The sequence below is a fragment of the Bubalus bubalis genome, chromosome 17, assembly GCF_019923935.1.
Source record: "Bubalus bubalis isolate 160015118507 breed Murrah chromosome 17, NDDB_SH_1, whole genome shotgun sequence".
NCBI lineage: Eukaryota > Metazoa > Chordata > Mammalia > Artiodactyla > Bovidae > Bubalus > Bubalus bubalis.
This window is the reverse complement of record NC_059173.1, coordinates 38159066-38183101: the sequence shown is the minus strand read 5'-3', so window position 1 is coordinate 38183101 and position 24036 is coordinate 38159066. Positions and strand designations below refer to the sequence as shown.

The 24036-nt window shown below is 42.2% G+C and overlaps 1 protein-coding gene across 6 annotated transcripts in view; it reads right to left on the bottom strand.

Moving 5' to 3' along the window:
* SPATA5 (spermatogenesis associated 5) overlaps nucleotides 1-24036 on the bottom strand; it is a 350490-nt gene that overhangs the window by 6017 nt on the left and 320437 nt on the right. For 3 of the 6 annotated variants that reach the window (XM_006078935.4, XM_044930399.2, XM_044930402.2), the window contains one exon: nucleotides 10400-11335. The exons of 1 other annotated variant lie outside the window; for it this stretch is intronic. In XM_006078935.4, coding sequence (XP_006078997.1) covers nucleotides 11159-11335 — 177 coding nt within the window. In that variant the 3' untranslated portion in view covers nucleotides 10400-11158. Of the gene's footprint in view, nucleotides 1-10399; nucleotides 11336-24036 lie in introns of those variants that run through there. 2 more of the 6 variants (XM_025268023.3, XM_006078937.4) reach the window with 1 other exon arrangement.

Here is a 24036-nt window from a genome sequence, read left to right as displayed (position 1 = left end):
CCCACCATCTTGAATCCTGAGCCCGTTAACTCCTTGTTTTTCTTTCTATGTAGTTGCATTGTCTTCCTAAACTGCTCATGGATTTAAAACCATGCTTTAACCTATATAAAGGGTGTCATGTGACCTTTGGGGACCCTCTTTTTCATTCAGTATCCTGTTGCTAAGATTCATCCATTGTGTGGAATGTTGCTGTACTTCATTTGTTAACCTTTGCTGTCTTACAATGAAAGGTCCTGATGTCATGACTGTTCTTGAGAAACATGCTTACGTTCTTGCTCTTCCTTACCCCATTGTTCCTACTATTTTAGCTTAAAGGCCTGATGGACACTGTGTATTTCAGGAAGGAGGAGTCTCTCTGGCTCACGTGCCATGAGGACTTTGGGGTTCACAGCTGCATGGATCTTATGGCCTCACTCTTCATCACATCTGTGTCCATTGTGACTCTCAGAAACATATCCACGACAGCCAGGAGGCCCTACTTCTCAAAATGAAGCATTTCCCTTCGGTCACTAACCAAGAGGACAGAACAGTGACTCATGGTGTTCGGGTTTCAAAGGGCGAGTAAGGGGAAATGTTAATATGACTCAGAATATACCCAATGGCTTTTGAGTAAATAACCCCAAAATAGCCTTTTCCCCTTCAGGCTCCTGAGTGAGAGCAGTGCGGCGATCCTTTCCTCAGGGACGCAGTGCGGTTGGGTGGGAACAGGCTGGCTCAGGCAGGCGGAAGAACCAGTGACTGTAAACCACCCGCTTGACCCTCTTACTTTGTGACCTTGAGCAAGTCCTTGAATTCAATGGCACTTGGAGATACCTTCTAACTCTGAGCTCAGAGATCAGGCGGCCTGCCTTCTCCATTCATACAAAACTCAACCCATTTGCAGTTCTTAAAATGTCTGAGTAGGGTTTACAGAACCAGCCCAGCTTTGCTTCATTATCACAGTAAAATTTGGGGAAACAAGGTTCAAGGGCCATAGAGTGCCTGCATTTGGCCGTGCCGTCCAGGCCTCACTCAGCCCAACGCTGTCCAGCCAGGGCTGCACAGAGGCGGCCGCGGGAAATTCTGGGGCTGGTGAAGGGCGGCTCAGGCCCCACCTTCTTTCACTCTTCTGGCTTCTCTGGGAACCACAGGTTATTATTTGCGCTCTTTGATGCTTGTCTGAAGGCTGCGTACAGGACATTTTCAAAGGGGGAAAACAAGAGAGCGGGAGATGGAAAGGGAGGGTAGAAAGGAGAAAGAAAGTCTAACCAGGGCAAACATGAAAATAAAATGACCTTTGTGCCATAAATTAGGGGGTTGGCAGAGTGGCTTATTAATGCAGCTGAGGTATTTGAAATGTAGAATTTGCTGGGTTGGCAGATTAATCCCATTTATGCTGCAGAAAGTATTCCATGACATTAAAGGATTTATTTGTTTGCTAATCTGCTTCAGACTCCAGAGGCCTTGTTATAAAATAAGCAGGTGGAGGAGAAGGAAAGGGTCAGAAAGAGGGGTTGGGAGGAGACAGGGTTTTCATCCCCATTTCAGCTGTGAATTTTATGAACCCAGTGCCTAACGAGGGCTTTGAAAACACTACGACCCAGTCCATAAATATAGCCTGGTTTACTTATATCACAGACAAAGTAGAGGGTTTTTGTTTGTTTGTAGAGTTAATGTTATCATTTTTTGTAAATATTCAAGCAAGAAGATACTACTTTGGCTATTTCAAACACAGATGTTGAAGCATTTGTTTGAGAAAGAAGCAAACGAAAAGTGTTATTTCGGTGTCTAACAAGCTTTAATCCTCATCATTAGATTTATTGGGAGCCACCATAAAATTTGAAGCAGTCTCCTTCCTTCCGATTTTTTAACCCCTCCCCCCCAAAAGCAAATAAACATTTGCTTTTCTGTTGCCTTTTTCCTCATGGATGGACACAGGGCAATAGCCAAACATCCTCTTAATCTCTTTTTCAAAGACTCGAACCTCCTTTCGGGTAAAGCAGTCACTTTGTTTTGTTCCCCAGCACCTTGACAATGCCGAGAAAACATAATCCTTCACCTAGAATAGAATCTCAGATTTGCTGTTCCATTACCCGGTAGCCTAAGCATTTGTATTAAAAGACAGTTAAGCCTTTTTCAGTGAGGCATTTCCTTCCTTACCTTCCTCACAGAAAGTTCTGCTTTATTTTTAGTAATATCCTGGCTCCTGGTATTGTATTTGTGCACATAATCCTTTCACAATAATGCTTAGCGCTCTGGTGGCACCTTTCCTCGGAGGAACTCAAAGGCCTTTACAAACATTAATTGGTTCTCACAGCACCCCCATGAGATGCGTGAATGTTCCATTGCAATTGGTATATTATTATCCACATTCTGTGATTTTGCCAGAATTCTTTTGCCTTCTTCCACAGTGCGCTTTCTAATGGAGTGTACCTGGAGTCCACCAGGGCTGGCCAGTTGGGACCACGGTAAAGAGTGAAACTTGTTGAAAGAAAACATGAAAGAAAGATGTGAACTGTGGTATAAGTTGCTTGGCAGTGTCCACCTCCACTGACCCTCCAGGGAAGGGGAGTGGGGGGAGACGTGTGGACCTTATCTTCTCTGAAGCTAGAGGAGAAGCCCTCCCCAGGGCAGCAAGCCTGACCCTGGACATCTTCTGCCCAGAGCGTTGAACAAAGTCCTGTGGTTCCAAGCTGTGACTCCTGTAATTCAGGTCTGATATGCCCTGTGATGGTGAACTCTAACCTGCCGTAAGAGGCGAACAGTACAGATTATCCCAGAAGCTACTGGAAAAATCCTTACTGTTCTTTGGGTTGGCACAAGCTGGCTCTGTGCTAAAACTTCACTGTAATGTTTCATTTTTTTGGGTACATCAACTTTTTGTGAGACAGCCTATCAAAAATCTCAAGATTTTCCAAAAGCATGGGCCATTGTGAAATGTTTAAAAATGAGTGTTAATATTTACATATCGACTTGAATGATTCTACCTCCTCCTAGTTTTTACTAGATATTTTATTACTAAAATGGGAGCGACATGGAGGGATAATGTGGTGAACGGTTACAGGTGAAAACAGGAGACAAAGGACCAGATTTCTCTCTTGACAGAAGCTCAGAAAGCTCAGTAGCAGCAGCTGAAATGGTGAACTATTGTCCTTTGACTCTCAGCCAATAGGCTCTTTTGCATTCATTCAATCACGCTCATCAAATTTTCTGAAGAATTTCTACTGAGATGTTCTACAGAGGAGAGCAAGCACAAAAGGCCACATTTGTGTGTGTGTGTAACTATGCAAATTAAACGGGCTTCCCTGGTGGCTCAGCAGTAATGATTCAATTCAGGAGCCGTAGTAGATACGGGTTCTGTCCCTGCGTTAGGAAGATCCTGACGTGGCAGGCATGCTCCCCACTCCAGTACTCTTGCCTGGAGAATCCCATAGACAGAGGAGCCTGCTGGGCTACAGTCTGTGGGGTCGAAGAGTCTCACACGACTGAGCAACTGAGTGAGCACACAGGCAAATGAAAAAGGAAGTTATTATTTTTTTAATTTGGCACAGAAGCCAAAAATTTTTTTCTTCACTTACAATGGAGATTGGGGAGAATCCAACAGTGAGCAAAACAGACAAGAATCCCCACATGCATGAAGCATTTGGAGACAACAGAGACAATGTACAAGTAAACAAGTAAAATAAAGAAGTAGCTTATGACAGCCACTTGCAGCTAAACAAACAACATATTTAATCCAGAATCTGTGCTAAATGAACCTATATCATACCCTGAGCTCAATCCAGTGTTACATTAAACCTCCTTGGTCTAATATCCTTAGACTCTATATGCCCACAAAACATTCTCCCAGTGCCAGCATCTCTGCAGGAAGGGAGGCTGTATTTGCAAATGTTGGACTCAACTGCTGTGGGAAGGTAATGCCACAGTTGGGGTTAAAACACACACACACACACACACAACTATTATCAGGTAATGTTCTGGAAAGAGGCAGGGCAGACACAGGGTACCCACAGGAAACAGAGCACAGCAAGTCCCATCTTCTAGTCTAGCCTCGAAGTCTTCCTCTAGCGCCTCCTACTGGCACAGCTACAGCTGCTGCTGCTGCTAAGTCGCTTCAGTCGTGTCCGACTCTGTGCGACCCCATAGACGGCAGCCCACCAGGCTCCCCTGTCCCTGGGATTCTCCAGGCTAGAACACTGGAGTGGGTTGCCATTTCCTTCTCCAATGCATGAAAGTGAAAAGTGAAAGTCAAGTTGCTCAGTCGTGTTTGACTCTTCGCGACCCCATGGACTGCAGCCTACCAGCATCAGGTGGCAAAAAAGTATTGTGGTTTGCCAAGGAACAGTCTCAGCACTACAAAGCCAAGTTTAGAAGGTTGGATTTGGGGTTGGATGAAGATTACTTAATGGACACAATGAATTAAAACTTCTTTGGAAAAAAACCACATCAAGTATGTAACATAGTGTAACCACCTTCATTTATTCCTCTATTGACCTAGCTTCCTTAAAGGTCACTCAAGAACTGCTGCTCAGTTGCGCCCAACTCTTTTGCGACCCCATGGACTGTAGCCCGCCAGCCTCCTTTGTCCAAGAATACTGGAGTGGGTTGCCATGCCCCTCTCCAGGAGATCTTCCTGACCCAGGGATGGAATCTGGGTCTCCTGCTTTGCAGGCACATTCTTTACTGTCTAAACAACTAAGGAAGCCCCAACTGATCTTTCAACAGGGTAGAAGAAAGAGACCATATGCCACAGAGGAAGACGCGTACAGACTCTAGGAGATCTGATATCCATCATGAAACTAAGATGTTTTCATTGTTTTTTTTATTATTATTAAAAAAAAAAAAATCACAGCCTAGTGTTAGCCTATACACTGGGGGAAGTCGAGGTAAGGGCACTGTCTAAACTAGGGAGAAGAGATGGGAAAGAGCGGTGGTGACCTGGGGGAGCTCATTAGAAGCCAGCAGCAGGGGCCCAGGGGTGGGAAGTGATTCACATAGGGGACAATGTGGGCAGGGTAGGGGGTACTGAGTGGACAGTGAGGAGCTGGTGTTAAGCTTCTGCCATTATGTACTTAACAAATATTGAAGTATGTGAATAGGAGAGTCCCAGAGAGTGTTTGAAGAGGCAGAATCAATAGAATTGGTTATCGGAGGATGAAGACATAATTTGAGTATAAAAGAAAATGTGACCTTATTTTTTTGTTAACAGTCAGTTAAGTCTGAGGCCATACTAGTTAGTTACATAATAATCTCTCAGTGAATTATCTTGGGGTGTTTACTCTATTTCCAAGTATGCCTTCATTGGCTAGCACTCAAGCAATAAAGATGAACAACTGATCTAGTTTCTGATATTTAATTATGCTACTGGCCATTGGTTTAGGATTACTATTTTTAGCATGTTAATGTTATCTTTACTTAAAAAAAAAAAGAGGCATGACTCCCATAAAACTGAGTATTTTTTTCTATTTTGATCTGTTAATATGCTAAAATTACTATTTGATCTTGAGTAATCATTTTTAAAAGGTACTTCTTTTAAAGATTTTGATATGTAGCTAGTGAAGGGGGGTTGGCAGTATGCTATCACAGCAAGTATTGGGATTTCTTTTTCTTTATGCTCTGAATCAGTTTAGGTAGCATAACAATGATCAGATTGAAGATCTAAATAAATTTTTGACTATATAACCATCTGTGCTAAAAATTTTTTGTCATCAACCATAAATAGTATTTTCATTATTATTTTCCAGATATTTCATAATTTTGATTTTGACTTCTTTGATCAAATAATTATTTCTAAATGAATTTTGAACTTCTAAGTAGTTGTTTTTGTTATTATTGTTTCTGTACTTCTTATTTTTAGTTTTATTACATGGTGGTTACAGAGCACATTTTCAAATTGGTCCAAATTGTGTTGTACCTGACAGATAGAAATTGAAATATTTAACACATGATTTCTCTGTTCTCTAATTCCATTATAGATGAGCTCAATTTTCCATTTCCTTAGGTTTTGTTGTGTGTTGTGTGACACGTTAAACACTTCCCAGGAATGTTTATTACTACGTTTCTTTAAAAAAAGTAATTTTATTTATTTTTGGCTGTGCTGGGTCTTCGTTGCTGCGTGGGCTTTTCTCTAGTTGTGGTGAGCAGAGGCAACTCCCTAGTTGTGGTGTGCAGGCTTCTCACCGTGGTGGCTTCTCCTCTTGTGGAACATGGGCTCTAGAGCACAGGCTCAATACTGTGGCGCGCTGTGGCATGTGGGGTCTTCCCAGACCACAGAGTGAACCCATGTCTCCTGCACTGGCTGGCTGATTCCTTACCACTGAGCCACGAGGAAGCCTGTGGCTAAGTCTTGAAAGAAGAATCTACATGTTTTGCAATGATTTTGTAGACTATTAAAAAACTTGTAACATCTCTTTTTGCTTAAATTTGCCAGTGAATTCTGTTCCCCAAAAGATACATGTTACGGGGGTATATCTGACATAGAAGTTAGATAAAGTCTATCCATGCACACAACTGGCATAATGAAAAAAGAAGGGAGGAAAGCAAAGCAATTTGGAGAACTAGAATTTCTACATGGAGCATATTTGGAAACTATTGTTAAATCAATGCATATATAATTTCAAAAAGTGCTCTGGTGGGTGCTCATCTTTAAAGGAAGGACTCAGGAAAACACGGCAAAATGAACCAAGACTCTAACAACCTCACATTCAAGGACTGAAGACATTATACATACGGGCCAGGGAATTACTTTATTCTATCTTTTGAGCACCTTTTCTACAGCCTTCTCCTGCTTAAGACAAATGAAACAGATACTCAGGTTTGTTTTTCTATAAAATTCAATAATTATTTTTCCAAAATGGAAAGCTTATATATTATTTTAAAAATCTGTTTTATGCATTAGAAATAGCACAGACCTGAATACTTTTCAAGCTAGGTTAGGGTGGTCGGTATTAAACTTATAAATAAATTTTCTTGCTTGCAAAGAACTTAAAAGCCATTTTTCTAAGTTTTGCTATTAGAAGGAAATATTAGTTTCACTATACAAACTAAAGTCCCTTGGAATGTTGCAAAAAGTGTCAATGTGAATATCCCCAAACCCTGGAAAGAATCTGAACCAGTGAAATATTTTTGACCAAATAGATGCCCCCAAACCAAGTTGTCCTTAGACAGGAAGCTGGGTATTTTCTTTCCTTGTTGAACTTAAATTTTCCATGAATTGTATTGTGTATTCAATCACAAACAATCCAAAATAATAGGATCATACACCATTTTAAATTCATAAACATGAGACTCTAGAATGAGAAATCAAATCGTTACAGAGTTAAAACTAGGTAAACTCTCATCAGTGACACCTGACCTGCTCTTTTTTGCGACTCAGACCTTTACTGTTACTGCTGTAGAAAAGGCACAAACTTCAAGTAAAGGACTATCACTGCCTTTTCAATGGCAATCGATAGCTACCTAAAGATATTAAAAAAAACCAATAATAATTGGCTTGGAATTGACTACAGATGTAGTGATATAAAAATCTCTTAAAATCCTTAAATTCTACCTCTTTGTATGATCACAGTGCCACGGACTGACTCTGAGATTTAATTTCTCCCACCCACTGCAAGACGTGTAGCACCTAAATACTAACTTTCACTGACAAATTTCTTCCAACTTCACAAGGAAAAAATATCGTTTTTATATTTCTTTAATTTTGGATCAGTTTGAGAAGATGGATGTTTACTAAACTGATTGTGGTCATCAGTACATGATGTAAGTATGCTGTCTGCACACCTTAAACATACAGTGCTGTATGTTGTACCTCAATAAAACTAGAAATTAAAAAAAGCTAGTAGGAACCAAATTCTTTCTACTTATTTCCTGGGTCCTAAAAACCTGATCCTTATTTACTTGTCTGCATTTTATTCCATCATGCCTGGTATTCCTGATTTTCCAGAAATGTGGCAGGTTGCATTGGAAGTCCATGGAGTGGGGTGAATTTATGATTATGATGTTGGTTAGAATGCAGAACATGGCTACAGGTGCATTTTGCCCTTGCATCAAAACATGTCAATTTAAGGTCATCTTTTAAAAACTGTAAAATATTTAGGTATACAAAAATTACAGATTGTATTACAATCAATATTTGTATTCTCATCACTCAGTTTAAGATATGAAGCATTTCAACTTTTCTGAGGAAATTCTTCTCCAATACTTAGTGTTTGGTTTCCATCCATGTAGTGTTCTACTACACGTCCCCTTAAACAACATATTACGTTGCATGCCTTAAAACTTTAAATATTAAGTATTCTTCTGAAACCTTCTTTTTGAGATTACTGTTTTACATATAGCTATTTTATTTTACTGCCATAGTTACTGCATTGTATGAGTATTTCATAGAAATTCCTTCTCTTACTGATGGATATTGTTTCCAGTTTCTTACTACTTACAAATAATGGTAATATGATTTTCACATTCATTACCTTGTTGAATAACTTGCTCTGGGTTATACACTTGGGAGAACCATTGGGATTATAGGGTTTTCAACATTACTAGTTACGCTACTTGCTTTTTGAAGTGGCTGTACTGATGTATACTCCACCAGGAGAGTGTGGAGGCTCCACACGCCCTTTGGGATTATAAACTCTGTAAGCAGGCTTTTGGGGTTTCCCTGGTGGCTCAGTGGTAAAGAATCCACCTGCCAATGAGGAGACACAGGTTTGGTCCCTGAGTTGGGAAGATCCTCTGGAGAAGGAAATGGCAATCCACTCTAGTATTCTTATTCTTGCCTGGAAAATCCCATGGATAGAGGAGCCTGGCAGGCTGCAGTCTGGGGGCTTGCAGAGTTGGACACAATTTAACAGCTAAATTACAACAAGCAGGATTTTAGTTCTTTAATTCAAAGCACAGACCAAGTCAAGAGAAGCTCTTTGTGGTCTCCCTGGCTTGTGGGAGAATGTTAGTCTGTTCTTACACTCAAGGTGTTGGTCTCTAAAGATCTGAACATTATGTATGAGGCTCAGTCACAATTTCAAATGTCATATGGGCTAACGGGTCTGAGTGGCCATAAATACCTAAACTCCGTGTAGCGGTTGCCTTCCTCTCACCCCCAGCACCCAGGCCCCATCTGAGAGTCTCAGTGTTGGTTCAAGCTTCCTGTTCTTGTTTGTAGTTTATAGGCAACAGGATTTCTTTAATTTTCCTGGTTAGGCCTTTGGGAATAAGTTTTTCTCTCATTTTCTTGTACCCTAGCACTTAAAGAAGTTCAGTTCAGTTCAGTCGCTCAGTCATGTCCGACTCTTTGCAACCCCATGAACTGCAGAACGCCAAGCCTCCCTGTCCATCACCAACTCCCGGAGTTCACCCAAACCCACGTCCATCGAGTCGGTGATGCCATCCAGCCATCTCATCCTCTGTTGTCCCCTTTTCCTCTGCCCCCAATCCCTCCCAGCATCAGAGTCTTTTCCAATGAGTCAACTCTTTGCATTACGGTCCCTTAATAACTAAAGGAATAGTGGGAAGCACAAAAGAAACTTCGAGGTTCTATTTATTTCAAGGTGTAAGCCATAGTTTCTAATCAGCAGAATCCAACAGATCTTTCTAAGTGATGGAAATGTTCTACAATCTAGTCTGTCCAATATGGCAGACACATGTCACATGTGGCCTTTGAACACTTTAAATGTGGCTAACAGGTTTGATGAACTAAACTTTATTTTTTATTTTTTTTTTAAATTTTATTTTATTTTTAAACTTTACATAACTGTATTAGTTTAAAATTGCTTTCTTTCTCTTTAAAAAACAATTATTTATTTGGCTGTGCTGGGTCTTAGTTGTGGCATGTGGGATCTAATTCCTTCACCAGGGATGGAACCTGGGTCCCCTGCCTTGGGAGCACAGAGTCTTAGCCATTGGACCACCAGGGAAGTCCTCTAAATTTTTATTATTAATTAATTTTAATTAAAATCTCAACTTAAGTGGCCACATTCCACTATTTATTTGATAGCACATTTCTAAATAGCAGTAATATTCTTCATCCCTTGGGAGATTTTCTGTAATAGTAAACCAATGCAGTCTGAGAAAAAAAACTCTTACAAAATCCACTTTTGAGAGTCAAAGGATGAAACAGTTGAGACACGACTTCAGAATATCCACAACCACAAAACTGTATAGTTTCGATATTTTCATAATCAGGTATCTCTCACCTTATGGTCTTTCTGGGAATTCTCAAAGACCTCCAGTGACTAGGTTTAAATGCACATTCTTTCCCATCACCAGCTTCTGAACTGGAAGTCAAGCCATCAATTTCCAACAGCTTTTTCAAGGATACTTATGGACTACTAGTGTCAAGAAATCTCAAGGACAAATAATTTGGAGCATAAACATAGATATTTAGAATGAAATGTAAGACAATATGATTAACAGTACAAGTCGGTTCTTCTTTCAACTGAAAAAGTTTACTGGTAACCTGGAAATGTGTACAAGTTAAAACATGAACACCTCATATGGTTTATTTATAGCATTTTCATGGAAACAACAACAACAACAAAAACCAAGTACTTCTCTAGACCTGGACTGAGCTTATATTTCCAATTTTTTAATCTTTCAAAGGGCATTACAGGGTATGAGATAACTCTCAATTCTTTGTTTCATTGCCACGAGTACAGACCTAAGAAGGCTAATGCCAAAAATGTATGCATGAATTATAATGAGAATAAATATGTAATTGGAAATAAGGTCACATAAGCCTGGCTGGGGCATTTAGCCATTTCACGGGCTGGCCTTCAAAATTAAAGATATGTGAATATTTTAAACCGTGATTTCAACTCCATGCATTTTCTATGTTCATGTATAAAACTGATGCCCACAGTTTTGTTTTTTGGAAAAGCACTGAAATGGATTCTGAAGAAAGGAAAGCACCATGGGAGGAATAAACCAGGTCAGTAATAAAAATATAAAAGTTTGATTTTTAAAACTCAGCACACATTTCTAGATAAAACTAATTTTAACTCTTGTCCAGAGATTTTCATGGATATTTTCATTGCAACCATATGACTTAAAATGTCTGCAAGAATGGAAGCCCCTCAATCTGGTCAACATATTTCAGACATTTCACTTACTAAAGGCTATTTTGACACTATTTTGAAACAACCTTTCTCTACGAAGGATTTTTAGCATAACGAATGTGCACATTCTCTCAGAGTGTATGCAGCCCACTCTTCTCTTGATAATCTTCATAGAAACGTCTCAATGATTCAGGAAGTCTGGGTGTCACGGTGCTCAAGGCTTGAGTAAAGTGTCTTTTCATAACGCAGTTGGCTGTAATGTCTTCTTCCAGAGCCAGCAGGGCTGCCTCTTTACAGACAGCTATGATCTGACACAAAACAAACAAATAAAAACAAAAATAGGATAAAAAGGAATAATAAAAAAAAAAAGTAGAGAACAATCATACTGTTTTTTAGGAATGTTCACATTTCAGATATTCATCTATGGTTAACTTCTACAACTATAAACTTATCCACATTGATCTCTGAGACTCATTCCACTTGAGTTTTCAAAAGGATAATTAGTAATCACTTTAATTTCAAAACAATATATTAAGTACTGAGATCCAGGAGGCAAAAAGATGTTATGTTATGGCATTGGTGCTTAGGAACTTACAATGGTAAAGTTACAGGCACAGACCTCTTCCCAGGTGACTCAGTGGTAAAGAATCTGCCTGCAATGCAGGAGACGTGGGTTCGATGCCTGGTTTGGGAAGATGCCCTGGAGAAGGAAACAGCAACCCACTCCAGTATTCTTGCCTGGAAAATTTCATGGTCAGAGGAGCCTGGTGGGCTACAGTCCATGGGGTCGCAAAGACAGGACTGAACACATACACTTCAACTTCAACAAAGACCTCTAACACAGGAAGACAAAGGGTGAGTGTGCGTGTGGCGGGGGAGGTGGGAGGAGACCAGTGATAAGGGCAGGGCCGAGGAAGGAGACTGATGGAGAGCGAGGTACCGCGCATCAGCACACCTTGTCATAGCATAGAATTTCCACATTCCTTTCCACCTTTGATCTATTACCGACATGTAAAAGCATTTCTTTATGTGCATCTCCTTAATGAGTTCTTAAATCTTAGGAATATCAGATAGAGTTGTCTCCGTTTACTTTGGAGAGCTGCATTAAAACAGAGAGGTGAATTCTGTTTACTCAGCGAGGAAAGCTGGGAGAATTGAAAAGAATCTGGGGTAGGGGGGGTGGTGGAGGGGATGCTGGGGGAGGGAGGAGAAAGTGGGCGGTAGGAAAACGGAAGGGAGGAAGGTTCCAGTCTTGAATCCTGAAATGTGTTTTAAGCTCTCTGGACTTTAGACAGCGGAAGCAGGCTGATGCCAGTGTCATTCTAAAGACACATTACTGTGGTGAAAAGAGCTTGGTGGATGAAAAGAGATATTGTGATTTTCAGGGCAACAGGGAAAACAGTGATTGATATTGACTGCACCCTTATATCGGTAAATGAAAGGGCCAGCTGAAACACATTTGTCCAGCCATTCAGCATATTTTCTCTGTTTGTTCACTTACTGAAAAGAGCTCCTCTGCTTATGCTGGGCTAATGGCTGCCAAAGCAGTTTAGTAGCTTTTTAGGGGATTTAGCAGCATGTTTAGGGAGCTTTCAAAAAACATGCATAGATTTAGATGGCTTTGTCAAATTACCACAATGTAACTGTTAGTTCTGGGCTTCATTAATGAGCACTGAAGTTGACTATAGTGGTTATGCATGTTAATGCTTTTCCCAAAAGAATGGCTACCGACTTGTTGAAGGAAGAAACAAAACTTCTAGGGATTAGTGAAACAACCTCATCACACATTCTGGTGCAAAAAGGGCTATTTTGAAAATGGGATGTGATATTTAATAAGCACAGTGAAAGCACATAAAATGCCCACATGGTAAACTGGTTCCACTGTGTTCCAAAGGGACCTTGGGGACCTTTATGAGGAGGTGGTGGAACCGAGTGGGGAGAGCTTGGCGTCCTCCTAGCCCCGCCATCTGAGCAGCACTATCTCTTGTGTGCAGGAATCTGAAGCAATGGCTGCAAGGCTGAACAGTTGGAAGCCAAATCCCTGGGAGAGGCAGAGAGGAAGGGATTAACCGTTCGCTGGTGCAATTCCAGCTCCCTCTCTCAGAACAGAAAATGCTTCCATTGTGTGGCTCCCTCCTCAGGCTAAGTGGAGTAGAAAGGTTACCACCCCATGGCCAACGCCTTGTCTTACACACTTCACCTGATACCTCGGAGAACACTGGACCCAGCATGAATGGCTATAAACATCTACTGAGTACCTACTATGTGTGCTAGACAATTACTAATGACTTGATGAATTAACTGCTATGTGACCAGTGCTCCGAGGTTTTGCACACGCAGTGACCTCATAGTAGAGGTAGGTGCAGAAAGTCTGAAACCAGCAAATGGTGTGGTGGTGGGTGGTGGGGTAGGGAGGTTGGGGTGAGGAAAGAAGGGGAGGTGCAAGGTTGCCTGGAACCTCTCAAAATTCCTGGAATTCGGCTCATGCGGCCAGAGAGCAGGTGGCTAATAGTGCTGGCACATTTGAGAAAATGAACCCACAGTCTAGTAAGGCTTCTGCTCTCAAGACACAGTAATCGAATAGGGAGAAGAAATGATTATACTCCTCTAGTAACTGGAATCTCGGGTAGCCTAACACGGCAAGGTAGGGAAATACAGGGAGTGGGAAGTGAGTCATTGAGGCCTTCAAGGCTGTCCCTGGGGTTAGCTCCCTTGAGCAATTCCTCTTCCTTCATATCTGCATCTATAGATTTTCCTCTAAGCTATAGACTGCTTTTTGCCTTCAGCTTCCATGGCAGTGACAGAGGGGACACTAGGGGTGGTCAGAGCACTGACTACCCTTTGAAAGCTGGATGCTTAGTGACTTGGGGCCTCCAGTATGTGCTAACATTTCATAGTAATTGGCCTACTATATTGAATACTGGCCTGACCCTTGATTAACAATTTCTATAGAATTGTGAGATACAGAAAACTTGGAGAGACTTTTGACTAAAGCACTAAGGAATGTTTGGTTTCGACAGAGAGGACCTTTAGGCTCTCTGGGAGATGATGACAAGGGAAACAGCAGCTGAATGCTGGTGCTCAAGCACCTCACAGGAAGCTGTCCTCCGTGTAGGAGGAGTCCAGCTGTTCGCAATTCAAAGGTGGCTGAGGGCCTGCCTGAATTCTACACTTGCTTCAATAAACCTTATCCTGTTGCTTTTTATTTACAAGGGATGTCCTGAAGAACCAGCCATCTAGGCAATCCTTTCTGCCACTTCTATTTTCCTATCGTATCTGCTTAGCAATATACAACAAGTAACTGAGAGGAAACAGAGCTCTACTCATAATTAACCAGTCATTCATCAATTAACACACACTGTACAGCTACTATCAGAGAAGGCAATGGCACCCCACTCCAGTACTCTTGCCTGGAATATCCCATGGATGGAGGAGCCTGGTGGGCTGCAGTCCATGGGGTCGCTAAGAGTCGGACACGACTGATCGACTTCACTTTCACTTTTCACTTTCATGCGTTGGAGAAGGAAATGGCAACCCACTCCAGTATTCTTGCCTGGAGAATCCCAGGGACGGGGGAGCCTCGTGGGCTTCCGTCTATGGGGTCGCACAGAGTTGGACATGACTGAAGCGACTTAGCAGCAGCAGCAGCAGCAGTACAGCTACTATGCAACAAGCTTGTGAGGGCAGGTGGAGGATCCAGAGACACAGAAAACATGGTATTAAGAGGTACTGCTAGCAAGCAAAAGGAAAGTGCTTTGGTGTGGAAAGAAGGAAGAAATTACTGGTTCATAAACTGGAGTGGGAAGGACAGAATTTAGATATGGACATAGCAGAAGAAAGGACATGCTGAGTGGAAGAAATACAGCGAGCAAGGTGGGGAGAAAGAGACCATGAATTACATGGGTCTAGCTTCAGTATCCAAAAATGGAGGGGAAAAGAGTAATTCTATCATTAAAATGTCACTAAAAATAATGATAGTTTTCAGAAGTCCTGTGGGCCATAATGACAGTGAAGGGTAGTCAATGACAGTCATCTCTAAACCCAATTCAAAAGCAGCTGATGCACTGGCAGCTGACAGAGCGTAATTCCTAAAAGTGCCTTTGTTTTTACTTTTTTCCCCATAAAAGGGCTTTTTAGTAGACATCCCAGAAAGAAAAGCTGTAATTAGATTATTGGTTCTTCTATCCTAATTCCAATAAAAAGGCCTGAAAAGCCAAGTATTCTTAGGAGGTGCATTTCATGATGACTGGTTTCTATTTGCTCTGGGCCACTTACTTAGGCATGTGTTTCAAGCTTCCATGTTTCCCAAGAGAGGTGCAGCTTCCTGCTTGTTTTCATGGACCATGCCAGCATTCCCCTTGAGATACTAGTGTCTTTTCAGAGGAAGAAGTATTGCATGATCAAATAAGTGTAATAGTATATACACTGTTTCCCACAATGCACAGTAGAATGTTAAAGATTTATTAACTTTAGGGAAGCCTAGCCATGATGGTCTCCTGAATTTTCTTTAACCTGATGTTTCCCCCAGAACTCTCCATCTATCCTCTGCTTTTGGTGAAACACCTACAAATAGCTATCTGTAGGGTTACTGCTAATTTTCTGCATGCACTCTGGGAAGAGCTAACCCATAACAAACAATCCAGTCTAGGCACAACGTGACTCTTGCCTATCTTACATCCATTTTTTCCCTTTGCTCTCCCCTATTCCAGAAGCAGGGCGAAGGCTAACAGAGTTTTGCCAAGAGAACACACTAGTCATACCAAACACCCTTTTCCAACAACACAAGAGAAGACTCTACATATGGACATCACCAGACAGCCAATAACGAAATCAGATTGATTACACTCTTTGTATGGGCTTCCCTCATAGCTCAGTTGGTAAAGAATCTGCCTGCAATGCAGGAAATCCTGGTTCGATTCCTGGGTTGGGAAGTTTCCCTGGAGAAGGGAAAGGCTACCCACTCCAGTATTCTGGCCTGGAGAATTCCATGGACTATACAGTCCATGGGGTCGCAAAGAGTCGGACATGACTGAGTGACTTTCACTTTCACACTCTTTGTAGCCGAAGATGGAGATGCTCTATACAGTCAGCAAAAACAAGACAGGGAGCTGACTGTGGCTCAGATCATGAACTCCTTATTGCAAAATTCAGACTTAAATTGAAGAAAGTAGGGAAAACCACTAGACCACTCAGTTCAGTTCAGTCACTCAGTCGTGTCCAACTCTTTGCGACCCCATGAATCGCAGCACGCCAGGCCTCCCTGTCCATCACTAACTCCCGGAGTTCACTCAAACTCACAGCCATCGAGTCGGTGATGCCATCCAGCCATCTCATCCTCTGTCGTCCCCTTTTCCTCCTGCCCTCAATCCCTCACAGCATCAGAGTCTTTTCCAGTAAGTCAACTCTTCGCATGAGGTGGCCAAAGTATTGGAGTTTCAGCTTTAGCATCATTCCTTTCAAAGAACACCCAGGACTGATCTCCTTCAGAATGGACTGGTTGGATCTCCTTGCAGTCCAAGGGACTCTCAAGAGTCTTCTCCAACACCACAGTTCAAAAGCATCAAGGCCACTCAAGTATGACCTAAATCAAATCACTTATGATTATACAGTTGAAGTGACAAACAGATTCAACGGATTAGATCTGATAGACAGAGTGCCTCAAGAACTATGGATGGAGGTTCATAACACTGTACAGAAGGTGGTGATCAAAACTGTCCCCAAGAAAAAGAAATGCAAAATGGCAAATTGGTTGTCTGAGGAAGTCTTACGAATAGAGAAAAGAAGAGAAGCGAAAGAAAAAGGAGAAAAGGAAAGAATACCCATCTGAATGCGGAGTTCAAAGAACAGCATGGAGAGATAAGAAAGCCTTCCTCAGCAATCAATGCAAAGAAGTAGAGGAAAACAATAGAATGGGGAAAACTAGAGATCTCTTCAAGAAAATTAGAGATACCAAGGGAGCATTTCACGCAAAGATGGGCACAATAAAGGACAGAAACAGTATGGACCTGACAGAAGCAGAAGATATTAAGAAGAGGTAGCAAGAATACACAGAAGAACTATACAAAAAAGATCTTCATGACCCAGATAACCACGATGGTGTCATCACTCACCTAGAACCAGACATCCTGGAATGCGAAGTCAAATGGGCCTTAGGAAGCATCGCTATGAACAAAACTAGTGGAGGTGATGGAATTCCAGTTGAGCTATTTCAAATCCTAAAAGATGATGCTGTGAAAGTGCTGCACTCAATATGCCAACAAATTTGGAAAACTCAGCAGAGGCCACAGGCCTGGAAAAGGTCAGTTTTCATTCCAATCTTGAAAAAGGGCAATGCCAAAGAATGCCAAACTACTACACAATTGCACTCATCTAACATGCTAGTAAAGTAATGCTCAAAATTCTCCAAGCTAGGCTTCAGGAGTCCATGAGCTGAGAAATTCCAAATGTACAAGTTGGATTTAGAAAAGGCAGAGGATCAAATTGCCAACATCTGTTGGATCATAGAAAAAGCAAGCGAATTCCAGAAAAACATCCACTTCTGCTTCACTGACTATACTAAAGTCTTTGACTGTGTGGATCACAACAAACTGTGGAAAATTCTTCAAGAGATGGGAACCAGAACACCTTACCTGCCTCCTGAGAAATGTGTATGCAGGTCAAGAAGCAACAGTTAGAACCGGACATGGAATAATGGACTGGTTCCAAATTGGGAAAGGAGTACATGAAGGCTGAATATTGTCACCCTGCTTATTTAACTTTAATGCAGAGTACACCATGAGAAATGCTGGGCTGGATGAAGCACAAGCTAGAATCAAGATTGCTGGGAGAAATATCAATAGCCTCAGATATGTAGATAACACTACCCTTATGGCAAAAAGCTAAGAAGAATTAAAGAACCTCTTGAGGAAGGTGAAAGAGGAGTGTTTAAAAGCTGACTTAAAACTCAAGATTCAAAAAATGAAGATGATGGCATCTGGTCCCATCACTTCATGGCAAACAGGGAAACGAAGGAAACAGTGACACACTTTCTTTTCTTGGGCTCCAAAATCACTGCAGATGTTGACTGCAGCCATGAAATTAAAAGAAAAGCTATGACCAACCTAGACAGCATGTTAAAAAGCAGAGACATTACTTTGCCAACAAAGGTCTATCTAGTCAAAACTATGGTTTTTCCAGTAGTCATATATAGATGTGGGAGCTGGACCATAAAGAAGGCTGAACCCCGAAGAATTGATGCTTTTGAACTATGGTGTTGGAGAAGACTCTTGAGAGTCCCTTGGACTGCAAGGAGTCAAACCAGTCAATCCTAAAGGAAATCAATTCCAAATATTCATTGGAGGGACTGATGCTGAAGCCCCAGTACTTTGGCCACCTGATTCGAAGAGCCAACTCATTGGAAAAGACCCTGATGCTAGGAAAGACTGAAGGCAGGAGAACAGGACAACAGAGGATGAGATGGTTGAATAGCATCACCGACTCAATGGACACAAGTTTGAGCAAGCTCCAGGAGATGATGAAGGATGGGAAGCCTGGTGTGCTGAAGTCCATGGAGTCGCAGAGAGTCAGACATGGCTGAGCGACTGAACAACAATAACAAATTCCAGAACAGAGAGAAAAGGGAAAGAACTGAGCAAGAGAGACAGGAGGAGGGCCAGTCTTTTTAATGGAGTCAAAAGGCAGCAGCCACAGTACACAGTTGTGCCTTGGACCTATACCTAATACACATGCATTTGTTGAACTGAATTGGGCAGTTCCTTAACTAACAAGTTTTTCAAAAGTGTATGTTATACACATATTTCTAATATTTGGCTAATATTCTGTAATATTTTTACTTGTCTATCATGACCTAGACTTTGTCAGTTATAGTTAAGTTTTTGGAATGATAAACTCAATAGGAAAAACTAGTTAACACTGATGTATGTTCATTTTAAGCAAATGTTTTGGTCTGGGGCATAACTTTGAACCTAATTCTTTCCTTAGAAGTGATATAGATCAGAAATTTTAGCGAGAATACAAGTATGCCTGTTATTTTGTGGGATGCTTTCTTAGGTATCAAAATTTGTTATACAGGGAAAGTAAAATTTCTCCTGTGCTGTCACAGGGGAAAAACCCTGCACTTTAATTGAGAAAGATTCCCCAAAATTTACCAACAATGCAGTAATATATATTGGTTTAGATAACTGAAATGGAAGATTTGTTTTAACAAATTGTGCCAGTTTATTGCCTCACTTGGTAAAAGTAACCTGGCATCAATTCATTACTGAAGGATTTCCTTTTCTGTATTGAGCTTGGAGAGGTGAGGTCTTTTCAGATAAATTCGCTATTAAGAATACACCTCTCTATTCGGGAATGAATCCTATAGAAGCTGAGAAGAAGGGCCTTCAATTTAAACTAGGACCTTTCTTATTACTGTCTCTGAAGCATTAAGGAAACTTAATGAATGTGTGTACATGTATGGATATCTCTACAGTGTACACGGGGACCACACAGCTCATCATTCTGCCGGTTTCACTTTCAAAATCAGAGTCTGGACTGTTTCAGTGATGGGGGAATTCAGATGAATTCTTCCCATGGGGCCACAGAAGAATCTCACTGAGAAGTGTGGACCAATACACGAATTTGAGTCACAGACTGTCTGGAATGTTGAACTAACCTGTTTAGAAAGAACACTCTTAGCACTTAGACGCTTTAACATCTTTGGTAAAGAGGATTTTGGAAGCTTTCCCCTAATCCCTTCACCATCTTGTCATCTTTCCCCATAGGCTGCAGACTACATCATTTAAATGAATTATTAGTCAATTACCAATAAGGTTGTTTTTGCCATTATGTTGTAAAAGCAAAATGTTTTGGCCGACTCCGTAAAGCTAAGAGTGTATGTTCTGTGTTCCTTTTAGTTTTGACTAAAAAATTAATACCCAGACTTGAAAAATACATATGTGCTTTGCTGAAAGGTGAAAACAGTCTCTATTTGAGTAAATGCATAAACAAGACCAAAAAAGCTTCAGATCTCACTGTCAGAGTGATTAAGATAGGTTGTATTTCAGTGTCCATGACACTCATTTATTTGGTGCCAACATGTTACAAATCCTCTTTCCATTTGTTCAGCAGTCATAACGTTTCTATCAGATATCTGAAAAATAGCAAACTAAATAGGAAATCTCTGTATGAAAGATTTAGGCATATTTGAGATGAACTCCTAAAAGGTAGGAAAGGAAAAGATTTTTATGAAAATGTTTACAAATCCTCAAAACTAAGTCAAAGAAGAAAACAGTAACTGTATTCAACTGCAGGAAAAAAAAAAAAAAAAAAAACAACTCAGCAATATCAGCAAAGGGACATATTGAGTATGAATTTTCCTGCTACGCTTGCCCTCTGAAAAAGCAGTGCCTTTAGAACAACAATACAGCAATAACTGGATTATGTGAGACAACTCCTCTTGCCAGGGGTGTGGGGAAGCAACTTCCCAGGATGAGAGGGCTCTTGACCATTGAACCTTGGGAAATCTAATTACCTCACTTTTAAATGCAAAAGGGCAAAAGAGGCAATTGTGCAGAATTTTGAATGCCACGAAGAATAAGAACAATGTCTTACTTCACGGAGGGAAAAAAAAATAAAAAAGAAACCTCTTACACATAGCCTATGGTTCTTTCCCCTAGTCCACGAGACAAGAAGAGTTTAAACAGGTGGCTCAGCTTTGTAAAACAGAAAGAGGCATATTGCGAAAATTAAAACCAACATGGTTTCTAAACAGGCGGCAGCATTTTTTAACTGATGTTGTTAAGACTGACCGTCAAGGCAAAAACTGTTTACCAAAAACTAATCAACAGGAAGGAAAGCTTGAAAATGCTGGGCACTTATTTCAGGTACTTGTTCGTCCTGAGCTGTAGCCCTCCCCTGTTTTCTTCAGAGTCACAGCAGCACGACCTGCCTTTCTGGGGCACTGAAAAACAGGAGCCCAACAGCAACTTCAAGCACAGTCCCCTCCATGCCAGATAAGGCTGGGGTAGTATGTGCACGCCTGTTCTACTGGCTGTAAAAGAATGAAGACAATGACAACAGGAACACTGGCCTTGAGTGGCAGGTGAGGTCAAGAAGAAGGGACACGGCTGCATGCAGGCCTGTGGAGCTGGCCTGGAGCTGCTCACCTCCAACAGGGACGCTGAAATCCTAAGGCAACTGTCACCACTAAGCTCCCAACTACCTCTCAGAGATTATCTGTATCCTCCAAAAGTGGAAGAGTAACACATTTCTGCCAGTGGCCTAAACAACCAACTCAAGTTCTGTTTGCTTCCCATCACCCCATCCTGTGGGCCCAGAGTGTGTACTCAGGTCTGTGGAGAAACTTTGTCAGGGATTTTAAATGTGGGGGAAGAGGAGGCTTATTTATAGGGTGACCTCGGATAATGAGAAAAGCGGCTCTGCAGCGCTGAGTTCCTTTACCTGATTTAATCAGCGCCTGTCAGGGTCGCTTTTCTAAAAGTTCAGAGGGAAACTACACCTGCGTCCTGGGGACAGTAATTTATGGGTGCAAGGAGATGGCCATGCAGCAGTTTCTTGCCTGAGTAGGTGAACTGCACGGTGCAGAGCTGACTACTGTGGGGGAACCGGGGCTGTCGGAGACGCCCCTCCAGCCCTTTTTCAGGCAACTACCCGCCGAGTCCACGCTGAGGTTGCGCTCCCCTCTCCCCCGGCTCCTGCTGTTTGGAACCAAGAAAGCTTGCCTTCCAGTGAGGCCTAAATGTGCTTTTCAGCTTCTTTGTATTTCAAGTGTACTAAATAGCTTTAAAGAATCCACCAAAAGAAATGGGCTGCAGTGCTTTAAAACGACGTCTTAGGTATTTTCAAGAAAGTGGTTTTGTTAAAAGCATCGTCTGTGTGGAACACCTGTGACCTGTTGAGCTTAATTGGGCTGCAGCTGGCGCTGACTGTGGCGCGGGCGGCGGGGGGACATTGTGTGCGCTCGGCTCCCCGCCCCCTCGCTTTTCTTTTCACTTTCAGAGTCCGCGACCTCCTTCCCCTGTGTGTCTGAGGGATTAGGAACCCAGTAGAGAGTGGTGTCCCGCTGTTTGCGAATAGCCTGCCACTGGAGGTGCTTCAAGGAGGAGGCTACCTGGGAGATTATGTACTACTGCAAGGCCGAGGGCCATTCTCCCGGGCCCATTGAGACGCGGTGAAAGGTGGCTGAATGGCCGCGCCTGAAAAATGTGACTGAAGGGCACGCAGCGGGCTCCTGGCCGCGGAGCAGCAGATGGAGTCTGACTGTCACAGGCACAAACGGCCAGGGGTGCCCCAAACGGCCAAGAACGCAGATCAGAGCCGAAAACGGGGCCAGTCGAGGAAGGGAATTCCAGGGAAGCCGGTGGCATTGATTTAAAGTTCTTCACAACTCACCTCACAGATAAACTTTTACTTGGGGATGCTAGAGGTGAGAATTTTGGAGGGCCAATTTCGGATTTAAGGAATCGTACAATCCCTTGGATTGTATGCAAAATAGGCTTTATGATGCGACTTCATCTGGAACTGTTAAAGTGAAAACTATCTAGAGTGCCATGCAGAGTACTGAAGCAAAAGAAAATGAGGTCTGTAAGGACATGTTCAAAGTCTAATGATATTAGAGCGGGGGGAAAACTCCTTGGTTGCTTAATTTTGCTGATTTTAAGTTATTATGAGATCTCTGAAATATATAGCTGAGTGTACATCCAATCATTATTATTTGCATGGAGAAACCCATAATAGTTTTTGATTTTGAAAGATTTACAAATGAATTGACCATCCCACAGGGGTCAAGACTGAGGGTTTTTATTCTTACTGATTCTGCAACCACCTGCAGCTATGGGAATTTGAAATGTTTCTAACATCAATTGGGACGGCGGAGCCTGGTGGGCTGCCGTCTATGGGGTCGCACAGAGTCGGACACGACTGAAGTGACTTAGCAGCAGCAGCAGCAACAAGTTAAAAAGGAGTATTTTTAGTTTTGAAAAGAACACACCAACTGGTATGGCTATAGAGAGAACATAAGCCCAGTGGTAGAGCAGGAGAGGGGTGAGAAGGTAAACAGATGCTGGGAACCTTCCATTCATTCATTTATTCAAGAAATCTTTATTGACCACCTACAAGGTTCCAGGCCCTGGGGAACAGAATCGTGAAGAAAACAAAGTCCTGCTTTCAGGGAACAAGGCTGTGGAAAGTACTGGTTAATGTACCTACTCCGTCAAGGTTCAGTGTGAATGTTTCCACTGAGCGGCACTCTCAGCAGCAACTTCACTCCCTCCCCACACTCGGTTGCCCGTCTTGTGTTCTGGAAGCAAGCTGTACTACCATGCAGTTATCTCACAGTGGTCAGGACAGAGTTACTAGTAGTAAATGTCTATTTCCCTCGCTAGACGAGAAGGCCCATGAAGGCTGGCAGCCTTGGCCCTGCTGCGCTCCCCCAAAATATCAAGTTAGCATGTCCCTTAACCCCTGGGAGTCTACGAAAAGGGCTACTGCTGAGCTATCTCTGAACAGAGAGAGAAAGTAGCTTTTACATTTTGTTTTGTTTTAAATACACACAAACACAGCTCCTGCTGTGACAACTGCAGCTAAAATAACTGTCTACTCTGGACCAAAAAAGTAGTATTGTCTGGAGCACAGTGGATCATCTGAGGTGTGTATCTGTGAACCCTTGGGGGGCGGTGGGGGGGTTGCTGATGACAAGTTATGCCTGGAAAGCTATTAAGGCCCTGGAAGAGGTACCTAACTGGGTAAAAAGCATTTAGGAATGGGAGTGCTTGGGCCCAGGCAAAGAGCATGACAAGAGATAGTCAAGAAAGGGAACAGCAAACAAAGTTCAGCTAGCACACCCCCAACCCCGCCTCTGCCCCCCACCCCATGTCTGAAGGGTCAGATCCTCCGGACCAGGGTTGTGGAGCTTGGGAAGCAGTGGCTGGGGGAGGGAGGAGGTAAGCAGGGATATTCAGCCAGTTTTAATAGACCCTGTGTTTCATCATCTGTCAACTGTCTTCGCTGC